Source organism: Chiloscyllium punctatum, chromosome 2 (assembly GCF_047496795.1).
Source record: "Chiloscyllium punctatum isolate Juve2018m chromosome 2, sChiPun1.3, whole genome shotgun sequence".
In the NCBI taxonomy this organism is placed as follows: Eukaryota; Metazoa; Chordata; class Chondrichthyes; order Orectolobiformes; family Hemiscylliidae; genus Chiloscyllium; species Chiloscyllium punctatum.
In genome coordinates, this window is record NC_092740.1 from 71,146,245 (window position 1) to 71,159,270 (window position 13,026).

At 41.1% G+C, this 13,026-nt stretch overlaps 1 protein-coding gene across 3 annotated transcripts in view; it reads right to left on the minus strand.

Annotated features, from left to right (window-relative positions):
• epb41l4a (erythrocyte membrane protein band 4.1 like 4A) overlaps window positions 1-13,026 on the minus strand; it is a 338,117-nt gene that overhangs the window by 74,430 nt on the left and 250,661 nt on the right. For all 3 annotated transcript variants that reach the window (XM_072583689.1, XM_072583685.1, XM_072583687.1), the window contains 2 exons: window positions 7,144-7,227; window positions 3,616-3,737 (listed from right to left, as the gene is read on the minus strand). In XM_072583689.1, the coding sequence (XP_072439790.1) occupies window positions 3,616-3,737; window positions 7,144-7,227 (206 nt within the window). The remainder of the gene's footprint in view (window positions 1-3,615; window positions 3,738-7,143; window positions 7,228-13,026) is intronic.

The window sequence follows — 13,026 nt, forward strand, 5'->3', positions numbered from 1 at the left end:
CAATATCACATATCAAGATTTATACAAGTGCTAAATGATTACTATTTAAGAAACAGATAAAATGGTTAATCATGAAATTACTTAATGATCAACTCATTTCAGATCAATTGATTTGTTCTGCAAAGTAACCTATCCTTTAGAGGAATAAAATAGATCAGAAAACAAAAATGAATTGAGACATAATTGTTTACTAGTTCCCTTTAAGTGAGTTCAAACCTTCATCTCATGGGAAAAGTAAGCATAAATCTCTGCCTACGCTATTTCCCGCTGGCTCCTTATAAATTTTGAAAGCTGCAATCAAGACACTGCACTGTAAAAACTAAATGGTACAGCTATGACTTAAACCTAGGGAAGATAGAACTAATAATTTTGTTCTTCATCTTTAAAAACATTCAAATAAAGAATACCTATCAGATTAGTTCTCTTCTGTGATATTTCCAATAATCATGTGGGAATTAAATAGGAACATGGCACTTAGAAGCAGATTTAGACCATTTGACCCTTCAAGTCGTTTTTGCATTTAATAAAGTCATAGCTGATCTGAATGTGATAATAACTCCACTTCACTGCATGCCCCTTCCCCTACCCATAACCCCTAAACCCTTTGCCTTTCTAAAGTCTATCTAATTCAGCTCTTGAATCCACCAGCATCCACTGCTTTATGGAGAAGAGATTCCACAGATCCTCACAGATCCTCATTTCTGACTTAAAAGAGAGAACTCTCATTTTTAAGCAATGCTGTTTTATATAATATGTTTATTGGTCATCAACAAAGGTGGAAACAAGTTATAGTAAATTTTACATGACCATAGCAAGCCATTAGTACATGTATAAATGCATTTCTCTAGATATTCCTTTCGTCATGAAAATAGCAAAAAAATGCACAATAACTTGTTATCTGGTCAACATATAAATGATCAACAAAGAAAATTACCATTAACAAAATTGTGACAAATCTAGTATGAAACAATATGAACTCATTCATTTTGACACAAAGAATAGAAAAGCAACATATTATTCAACTGGAGAGAGTCTGTATAACTCTGGGAGACAGAGGCTTCTAGGTATCCTGGTACCTGAATTATATAAAGGTTGTTTCAACAAGTCATTAAGGAAGCAAATTGAATGTTGTTTATTAGAAAGGAAGGGAATATATCAGTAAGAATTATTTGCTTTGGACATATAGTTTTATGTATAGTTTGCATTTTTTTTATTTAAGAAAGGATATAATAGCATTGTATGCAGTAAAAAGAAAATTCACTTGATTCATTACAGGAGGAAAGGTTGGATAGATTGGGCCGATATTCATTGGAGTTTAGAAGAACTAGAAGTGATCTATTGAAGTATACAAGATCCTTAAGGACAGACTGAATGGTGAAAGGATGCTACCTCTTAGGAGAGATACTAGAACTAAAGGCACAGTTTAAAATTAAGGAGTCTCCCAGTGAGATGAAACTGAGGATAATTATTTTTCCTCTTTGAGAGTCATTGGTCTGTGGATCTTTCTTCACAGAGCAGTAGAGGCAGGGTCATTGAATATTTTTAAGGTTCACTTAAATAGATTTCTGATTGACAACAGAGTCATTGAGTATAAGGGTAGATAGACAAGAGTTGAGGTCACAGACGGATCTGTCATGATCTTCTCAAATGCTGGTCAGACTTTCACAGCCAACTGGCTGATAATACGGTCAGATTCAAGTAGTGGCATTTATGCCCTCTCCAGAATGATCAAAGATATAATACTGTAGCTTTGAATCAGAAAATTGCATGCACAGTTGTCACATGATCAACATTGTAAACCAACATAAAGGATTCCCGAACAACTGTTGTCTGTCACACCTTCGATACATTTTTCGAGAGGCATTAGCAGTTATCTTACTTATTAAAAGAGCAAACCTTTGACAAAACAACAGGGTGAAAATGCTCATGCACATCAATGCAAGAAAACAAATTAGGGCACAGGATTAATTCCAACCGGTTTAAAGAAATGTCACAGCCACACCACCTGGGGGAAGCAAACAAATGCACTATTTTACCCCAGATAAATTTTTAAACTTATACATCACTGCTCAGCTCTTCAATATCATCTCAGAAGCTCAGAGGAACAGAAGAATATCGGGGTGTTTGTCCACAGATCCCTGAAGATGGCAGGACAAGTTAATAGATTAGTTAAAAATGCTTCCAGGATGCTTGGCTTTATCTGTTGAGGTATTATAAAAGCAAAGAGGTCATGTAGGAGCTGTACAAGACTTTGGCTGGATCACAGCTGGAATGCTGTGTGCAGTTCTGGTCACCACACTATAGGAAGGATGTGACTGCACTGGAGTCAGTGCAAAGGAGATTCACCAAAATGTTGGCTGGGCTGAAGCAATTTAGCTTTGAAGAGAGTCTGGATAAGCTGGCAATGACTTCTTAGGAGTGTTTTAAAAAGAGGTGGGGACCTGACAGGATAGGATTATCAGGGGCATGAACAGGATAAATGGAAAGCAGCTGTTCGCCTGAGTTGAAGGGTCAATAACAAGGGGGCATAATTATTAGATATAAGACAAGAGGATTAGAGAAAAATTGTCTTCACCTAGAGGGTTGGTGGAAATCTTAAATGTACTGTCTGGGACGGTAGTAGAGGTGGGTAACCTCATCACCTTTAAAAAGTACTTGGTTGAGCAGTTAAAATGTTCAAGGCTATGGGCCTAGTGCTTGGCAGTGGGACTGGTGGAAATTTAGTGCAGCTCTGGCATGACAGAATTGATGACAGTATGACTCTATCATTCTATCACCAATATGTGGGTTCCTGTTAGTGTTACATTACCTGTCATGCACAGGTTCCTTTTTATCATGCATCATAGATCATCTAATAGCTTTGCACCCCAGCAGTACAGGGACTTGCCGTCATGATTTTACATGCATTAACTTTTCAAGACTTGAAATTGAAGGAGACACACAAACAAATTGCTAACATATATTCCCAGAATGTAAATTTCTATATTGAAGCAAAAAAGATGAGGATTTACTTCAATCTTTTTCAGTAAAAGCACAAAAGAGAGACTATTACATTGTCACAGTGTAACTTCTCAAATATTTTATACATAACCTACAGTACAATGCAATATTTTCCAAAGCTGTATAATCATTCAGAAATTAAGCCCAGCAGTCCACCTATAATGGGAGAAAGTGAGGCCTGCAGATGCTGGGGATCAGAGTCGAGAGTGTGGTGCTGGAAATGCACAGCAGGTTAGGCAGCATTCGAGGAGCAGGAGAATCATCATTTCGGGCATAAGCCCTTCATGAGGAATGAGGCTTGTGGGCCAGGGAGCTGAGAGATACCCCCGGTCCATAAGCCTCATTCCTGATGAAGGCCTTATGCCGAAATGTCGATTCTCCTGCTCTTCGGGTGCTGCCTGACCTGCTGTGCATTTCTAGCACCCCACACTTCAGTCCATCTACAATGGTTTGAACAATATATTTTGGCCACCTCTAAATGTGGCCAGACAAAATAGTGGGAAAAAAACACCTTTATGTATTCACAGTATGCTGAAACTAAACATCACAACCAATTCTGACGACCAGTGAATAAGTGTTGAAATGTAGTCACTAGAACATGACTAACTCACCTACCTGACTGCTGAGGATGAATTGTCCGTTTAGGGTACGTTTTACTGCGAGTTCTTTTCACATTCTGATCTGGCCGTGGAAGCTCAATGGATTGATCTCGGTTTAGTTGAAATGCAGTCTTACCACTGCTCAGAAATAATTTATTAAAGTTTATTACTTTAAATATATATAGATTGTGTGCATAACTATACTCAGAGAAATTTGCTGTATATAAATTATTAAATTAATAAACTGCTTATATCACCGAAGTTAGAATGGTCCCAAACATGATTGTAGGGATTCACTGTACTGTAGGGATTCTATGACTCTATAACAAGTGGTGAGGATTGAATCAACTACCCTGGTTCTAGATGTGAAGACCAACTCCTTACTAAACAAAATCCTAGTTTGCAGTTACTAACTGGAATAACACTAACCTGACACATCATATATCAAATAATGGACTTGGATGTAAGCATGCATGCCTGTAGATAAACACTGAGAGAGTTCTCAGTTGGAAAGATCTGTCAAATTGGATGACCGCAGCACTCAATCTCAAAATCATATTCTGCAGCACTGCAAAAACAAATCTCATTCAAATTAAATCACATCCTTCAATAAGAACACAGTGTAAGCTTGTCAGATTTAAATTTATGTAAAAAATTTCTCCAAAACTTTAAATTAATAAGCAATGTCATTATCAAGATCCACATTTTCACCATGTGTTTAACACATGAAAGATCCTTCAAATAACATAAAAGATAACAAAAGCAATGTGCCCTTTTCCAACAAGAAATGCAGTTATTCCCCTAATCAAGTCTAGTTCCTTAACTAGTCTGAGGAAATAACTACACAAATAATCTGCATCCTTATCAATAAGAAATGAAAACAACAAACCACGCAATCATTTGCCCTTCTGTGAACCTTACTCAACATGGGGGCAGTATGGTGGCTCAGTGGTTAACACTGCTGCCTCACAACGCCAGGGACCCTGGTTCAATTCCAGCCTTGGGCAACTGTCTGTGTGAAGTTTGCAAATTCTCCGTGTCTGCTTGGGTTTCCTCTGGGTACCCTGGTTTCCTCCCACAGTCCAAAGGTGTGCAGGCCAGATGAATTGGCCATGCTAAGTTGTCCAGAGTGTTAGGTGCATTAGTCAGAGGGAAATGAGTCTGGGTGGGTTACTCTCCGGAGGGTCGGTTTGGGCTGAAGGGCCTGTTTCCACACTGTAGGGAATCTAGTCTAAAAACACATCCTGGGAGGAGAAAATTGTGTCCTTAGTCTCCAAATTCCCAGGATGGTGCTGAGAATATCAGGTTGTGAACAGTTAGATTTTAAACTGTCCATTTACTTTGAAGACAGGATATGGTTAGGATCAAAAGAATATCCAATCAGCATATATCCACAGAGAAAAAACCCACAAGTGATTCACAGGATCTGGGAGAGACCGCAGCTAAAGGCCAAAAGTCTTTAAGAATTCCATGCAGGAATATGGTTAAGAACACATGTTCAAATCGGAAAGATCAAATTTGTGAGGATAAAAAAATTAAGACGGGAGGATTAAGACGGGAGAAACACCAGGTACAAAAAACCTGATTATGAAGGACAGTTCGGATACTTCTAGAAAAGGGAAAGAACAAAGGCAATCCCTTAGGAGCTAGTAATCACTTTTGGATTGTTTCTGGAAATATTGAATACTTAATTAAAGGAGAGTGTTACAGATTTCTGTGGAGTAGGCTTTTTGGCTGTATTAAAAATTAAAAAGAAATTCAGTTTATAGTTTAAAGCATGAGCTGTCTACCAAAACCACTCAATTGCGTTTTTAGTTTGTATGAGAGTAAAAATTTTAAAATATAAAATATTTTTGGGTCACAAATGGAAATAGCTGGAAAAACTCAGGAAGTCTGGCAGCATCAGGGAAGGGGATGGCCGAGTGGTATAGTCACCGGACTGTAAATCCAGAGACCCAGGAAATGTTCTGGGGACCTGGGTTCAAATCGTGCCATGGCAAATGGTAGAATTTGAATTCAATAAAAATCTGGAATTTAATAATAATCATGATTATTGAGGAAGATCTGGTTTACAGGAGAAGAAATGTCACCTGGTATGTGACTTCAGACACACAGCAATGCGATTGACTCTTAGCTGCCCTCAGGACAATTAGGGATGGGCAATAAATGGATTCAGAACAGAATGTGTTTCTGATCTAAGCACCTACAATTTTCTGGTTTTATGTTTAATAAATATTTTTAGGTTTTCCTTTCAGCTATTATTTGAACTGGCATTTTTTTAAAAAAAGTCATCACTCCCTATTGGAGATTCCAACATGACAAAGAAGTCCAAAAATACTAGGGCCCTTGAGGTGAAGGAACCCCAAGGGAACAATGACCATAAAATGACAGAATTCACCTTGCAGTTTGAGAGGTAGAAGCTGGATTCAGACATAACGGCCCCATGTCTGAGGAAGAATGTGTTGACATTGGAGGGGTTTAAAAGGAGATTTATAAGAATGTTTCTGAGGATGAAGGCTTGTCATGTTAGGAACAATTTGACGACTCTGGGTCTATACTCAATGGCGTTTAGAAAGATGAGGGGAATGTCATTGAAACTTACAGACTACTGAGAGATCTAGATAAAGTGGACATGGAGATGATGTTTCCACTAACAGGAGAGACTAGAACCCAAGGGCACAGCTTCAAAGTGAAGGGATAACCCATTAGAACTGAAATATGCAGGAATTTCTGCAGCTACAGGGTGGTGAATCTGTGGGTTCATTGCCACAGAGGGCTGTGGAGACCAAGTTGTTGAGTGTGTATAAGGTCGAGATAGATAGACAGATTAGTAAGGGGATAAAGGGTTATGGAGAAAAAGCAGGAGAATGAGGTTGAGAAATGTTATCAGCCATGATTCAACAATGGAGCAGATTTGATGGGCCAAATGGTCTTAATTCGATCCTATATCGTCATTTGTCATAGTGTAGTTAAAAATTTAGCTGCTAATGGAGAAATAATATCTATTAATTACAAATAATATGAACCAAGAGCACACAAACAATATGACGTGATACAAAAGGCAAATGTGTTTTTTTTTAATTTATTTGAATGTTGACTTTGTCCAAAGCCTCTATGGATTTATTGCACTCAATAAAGGTCAATTTCATGAAAGATGTTGTTAAATTTAGCTTGGTTAATAAAGTATTGTGAAACCGTAACTTATCTAAAATGGATTCAGAGAGATCAGCTATTTATTAGACAGAACATGACTAAAAAGGAAGATGTTTTATCTGATTATTTGAATCAATATTAATCAAAATGAACTGATCCAATCATTATTAATGCAAAAGAATAGGTCTACAGTTAATGGTTTCCCAGTTTGAATGAGAAACCCAACAATTATTGCATGGTTGTTAAGCAAAAATACCACAATGCTTCCACTGTGCAAATTTATTCAAGGTTTTAGTTTCTTTTAAAAAACAAAGATTACTTCAGAAGAAGAATTGCTCTGTACAATTTTCTCCCCTTAAGCCAAAGCAATTATTTAGAGAAATCAGATTACCTGTATCGATGTCTGTACCCAAGAGAACCCAGCTTGCTAAGTTTTCGGGACATAGAATTTGAATACTCGTCAGATTCGGGTAATCTGATTAAATAAAATGAAAGGATTTTACTTAGAGAGATATAATTGATAAATTATACTTCCCCTGCGGTGAAAAATGAACATAATACTTAATAAGGTGCAGTTTTACCATATCTATTTTTCATATGAGGAAGGAGACAAAACAAGGACAGTATCAAGCTCAGCTTTGAACGACCCAGAAATTCAATAATCAGTGCCTTATTACTTGGACAGACGGCCCCAAGCCTATATAGTTGCATTCAGAATATATAATGGCCTCAGCAGAAGAAGAACAATGAGAAAAAAATATTGAAGAGCCAAAAGACTGAAATAGATTTAAAAATGAATAAGCGGTATCTCTCATTGCAATTTCCGTCTTGGTGCAGAGCTTGATTGAATATCTGCAGCATTCCCTTTCGGGAGTGAGTTTGAAGGTGATGGGGTTGGGGGTGTTGTGGATGCAGGATAATTCTTGTGACAGGGTGGGAAGATACAGGGCTTAGCTCAGACCATTTTCCACCTTCTCCAATTCCAATTAAGTCCAAAACAGGAAGGGTAATGGAAAGCCTTCCTGCTGGAGGCCAATTGCAAACCTCGAAAGTGGGTGTATGGGTGAAGGAACAACTTTTGCTAGTGACTGATCCACCCACACTGTGAACCCCACTCTACCTCACCTCCCCATCTCCAGAGCATCCATCACTGAATGCTTGAACAAAGCCCAGTTCAATACCGGAAATGGCCACTGCTCCTGCTGACACTGCAGAGCTGCTCGTCTCTGATTAGTATGTTGTTCCTGGGGGCAGGATTTCTGATGAAATTAAGCTTTAATGCAGTAGAAGGCCTGACACTATCCAGGTAAATGAAGTAGTATTGAGTTTCCTGTGGAAAGGTGACACATCCTACGTGCTCTCTAACTGGAGAGTGAAATCCATTGTTATCACCGCTAAGTTCAGCTCATTGGCTGCAAAACCAGGCTCCATAGTATCCTGAGTGTTAGTGCTATGAGTTCTGTTTTGATCCAAAATTGGAGTGAGCACATGCACCTAATCTGGCATGGTACATGTGAATGACATTCAGTGAAATTCAGGCATTAGCGACATGGTATGGACGAACTACTCAGTGATAGATACAAAAATCAACTAATCGAACATATATATTTCACTCGTATCTATTCAGTAGGTGCTTCTGAGTTGAGAGTATATGCTGGAAAAGCACAGCCAATCAGGAAGCATCTGAGGAGCAAGAGAATAAACACTTTGGGCATAAGCCATTCATCAGGAATAAGGCTTGTGGCCCAAGGGGGCTGAGAGATAAATGGGGGGATGGTGGTGGTGCTGGGGGGCAGGTAGCTGAGAGTGCGATAGATCGATGAAACTGGAGGTGAAGGTGATAGGTCAAAGAGGAGGTAGGAACGAAGTTGGAAAGGAAAATGGACAGGTGGATCATGTCAAGAGGGCAATGCTGAGTTGGAAGGTTGGATCTGGGATAGGTGAGGGGAGGGGAAATGAAGAAACTGGTGAAATCCACATTGATCCCATGTGATTAGAGGGTCCCAAGGTGAATGATGAGGCATTCTTCCTCCAGGGAAGGGTTTGGCAATGGAGGATGCCCAGGACCAGCATGTCCTTGGTGGAGTGGGAGGGGGAGTTGAAGTATTTGGCCACGGGGCATTGGGGTTGCTTCATGCGTATGTCCCAGAGATGTTCTCTGAAGCACTCTGCAAGTAGGCGTCCTGTCTCCTCAATGTAGGGGAGACCGCATCAGGAGCAACTGATAATAGTAAATGACGTTTGTGGAAGTTCAGGTAAAACTCTGATGGATGTGGAAGGCTCTTTTGGGGCCTTGGATGAAGATGAGGGGGGAGGTGTGGGCTCAGGTTTTGCAATTTTTGCTGTGGCAGGTGAAGATGCCGGGAGTGGAGAGTTTGTTGGTGGGGGCGTGGACCTGACAAGAGAGTCATTCAGGGAATGATCTTTATGGAACGCAGATAGGGGTGGGGAGGGAAATATATCCCTGGTGGTGGAGTCGGTTTGTAGGTGGCAGAAATGGCAGAGGATGATATGATGTATCTGGAGGTTGATGGGGTGGAAGGTGAGGACCAGGAGGGTTCTGTCCTTGTTCCGGTTGGAGGGATGGGGTTCGAGGGCAGAGGTGCAGGAAGTGGATGGGATGAACTGGAGGGCATCATCGATCATCTGGGAGGGGAAATTGAGGTCTTTGAAGAAGGAGGCCATCTGGGATGCACTGTGGTGGAATTGGTCCTCCTGGGAGCAGATGCGGTGGAGGCATTGGGAATAAGGGATAGCATTTTTACAGGAGGCAGGGTGGGAGGAGGTGTAATCCAGGTAGCTGTGGGAGTCGATGGGTTTGTGATAGATATCCGTGTTAGGTCAGTCATCGTTAACTGAAGATGAAGAGGTCCAGGAAGGGGAGTGGGGTATCCGAGATGGTCCAGGTGAACTAAAGGTCGGGGTGGAGCGTGTTAGTGAAGTTGATGAACTGTTCAACGTCCTCGTGGGAGCACGAGGTGGCGGCGATACAGTCATCAGGGAGGAACGGGTGGGGAATGATGCCGGTGTAGCTGAGGAAGGTTGTCTGTTCCACAAACTTGATGAAGGGACAGGCATAGTTGGGGCCCATGCAGGTACCTGTGGCTACCCCTTTGATCTGGAGGAAGTGGGAGGATTCAAAGGGGAAATTATGGAGGGTGAGGATCAGTTCAGCCAAATGAATGAGATTGTCAGTGGAAGGGTACTCTTGGGGATGAAGGAAAGGAAGAAATGGAGGATTTGGAGGCCTTTGTTATGGCGGATAGGTGTACATAGGGATTGGATATCCATGGTGAAGATGAGGTGTTGGGGGCCAGGAAAACGAAAAATATTGGAGGATGTGGAGGGTGTGGTTAGTGTCCCGAATGCAGGTGGGGAGTTCCTGGACCGGGGGGGGGAATAGGATGGTGTTGAGGTGAGTGCGATGGGGCAAGAGCAGGCCGAGACAATGGGCCGGCCGGGGCAGTAAGGTTTGTGAATTTTGGGTAGGAGGTAGAGCTGAGCAATGCGGGGTTCCCAAACTATGAGGTGGAGGCTGTGGGTGGGAGATCCCCTGAGGTGTCAAGGTTGTATATGGTCTGGGAGATTATGGTTTGGTGATTGGAGGTGAGGTCATGGTCGAGGGGGCTGTAGGAGGAGGTGTCTTTGAGTCAGCACCTGGCTTCAGCGATATAGAGGTCAGTGCACCAAACTATCACTGCACCCGCCTTGTCTGCTGGTTTGATGCTGAAGTTGGGGTTGAAGACAGATGGAGTGGAGGACTACGTGTTGCGATGGTGGGAGGTTGGAGTGGGTGAGGGGGGGTGTGGACAAGTTGAGGCAGTCAATATCCCGGCAGCAGTTGGAAATAAGGAGATTGAGCAGACCAGCTCAGGGTGTCCAGGTGGATGGGGTGTGTTGGAAGTGGGAGAAGGAGTCCTCGGAGAATGGGCAGGAGTCCTGGTGGAAAACATAAGCCCGGAGGCAGAGGTTGCGGAAGACATGTTCGATGTCACAATGTGTATTGAATTCATTGATCCCGGATTGTAGTGGGACGAAGGAGAAACCTTTGCTTGGCCATGTTTTGCTGCCTACACAATGCTGCCCCCCAATGGCTGATGGACAGATGCTCAGTTTCACACAGAAAAACTTCATTAGTTAAGATTTTTATTGTTACAAACAACAAAACGTCAAAATTAGCTAAACATTACTCAGCCAGCAATTACTACACTAACCTGTAAAATATATACTTCACATTAATTTCTTACCACAACAGAAATTCCATACCATGTGTATACATTACACTATACACTCTTCAGAAAAGTAGACTTGTAATAAAATCTCCTCGCAGATTTAATAGGATCTCTTGATGTTACACTAACAGACTGAATTTTCCAATATCATTTTTAACAAAAACCGTTCAATTGACCTTCTGAGCATAATGGAATGGACTTCGAGAAGAACAGTTCTCCTTCAATGAGTTTTGTTTCTTTGAAGACAGGATCTATTCTCATCAACAATATGCTTGGTGGTTAACCCAAAAATGTATCTGTTTTCCTTACTCGACAAAGCACCATCTGTTTGAGTCTTCTTTGCTAAAACTCTGCATGATTGCCTCAGTGTGTCCTGGCACAACAAGGTCAGTTTCCTCCTCTTTTGTGTACAGATGTTAGAATTTGAACCTTACTTTAAAAGTTTTGACTCAACCTGTTTCCCAAAGACTGACAAGGTCACTTAAGCTTGTCTCTAGGCAGAGTTTGTAGGAAATCACACCCCTACTCGCCCTTCCTCAAACTACTTCATTTTACCTTGAATTGTCAGAAACAGTTATAAACATAATAAAGTCCAGCATTTGTAGCATTATGCCACGATGACAACAGTCGAGAGTGTGGTGGCCCTCATTCCTGATTAAGGGCTTATGCCTGAAACGTCGATTCTCCCGCTCTTCGGATGCTGCCTGACCTGCAGTGCTTTTCCTGCACCACACTTTCGACTCTGATCTCCAGCATCTGCTGTCCTCACTTTCTCCTTCATGATGACAGCAGGCTAATCTTGCAGGACAAGAGATGAGAAGTCTTGATGTTCGTCTGAGTTTCTACTGCAGCACTCAGCAGTTTCAGTTTCAGTTGGAATCTGGGGCATTGTCCATTAGCTGTTGCATCATGGGTGGGTCCAAAAGTTCTGTCCTGGTCATCAATTCCACCTTAGAAAGGATGAACTTTAAGCTCTGTGTTAAGTTGCTGCCAAACATCTCTCCTCACTAACAACATGATTTCTGGCAGGCCTACCACCACTGCAACAAACCTTTTATTATGTACTTTCATCTGCCTTTATCTTTAAACTGCCCCAAACTCTTATCTGACTTCCCTGCAGGAGAACACAAACTTGCCCTCTAAAGAACTGGCACCTGTACTATCTTTGCTCCTGCCCTACCTGCAAGTTAGTCATGCCCTGTGGTTTACTACATCTAGATCCTGCTTTATCACTGTTCTGTAAAGTTTGGACAGTGCTAGTATCTGAACTGATGGTGGTGACTGCTTCTTCACCATCTCTGTCCTGCTCCTCTTGCATTTCATGCTCCTACACCAGTGTATTCATATATTTCTCACATCCACCTTTTTTTCCAGATAATGTAAGGATATGAAATGCTTTGATTAATCTGCACAATGCATATTCCTATTAGAAAAAAAACACTCCACTAAAAGGTTGCAGGCTAGTTTCTTTAAAATAGCTAAACTGCCGGTCACTCAGAAAATATTTCCATCTGTCCCTGTTAGCTCAGTTCAAATGTGACTGGCTTAAACCTCAAATTACCTCCACCAACACCACCTTTAAAATACTTGAGTTGCAACTCTGTCAAGAGGCTGCCCACCACATGTAAGCACTCCTGACTTCTGAAACTGAAGTTAGATATAAGACGAAAGAAGAATACATAGATTTTCAGGCCCGGGGTTTAAGCGCACTTAAAGCAATAACATCTCTTTTTTAAAAAGAGCAAGCTTAATGTATCAAAGGAACACAATAAGTATAAAACACACTTAGCCAGGGGTTAAGGAGTTAGAATGAATTCTTTAGTTGTACTCCTCCAATCTTTGTTTACTTTCCACATATAAGGCATACATAAATAAAAAGACTGATCCCACTGGATTGTGAATCCAGATGGGCAGGTGCGTTATTATGCTAGTTTATAAAAATACTTTAAATGTCCAATTTTGTGTGCCAGATTAGGGTTCTGAGCATTGCCTATACGTGCTGTTGCTCAGTTCAGGACTTTGTTCTATAGCGTCCAAACAGA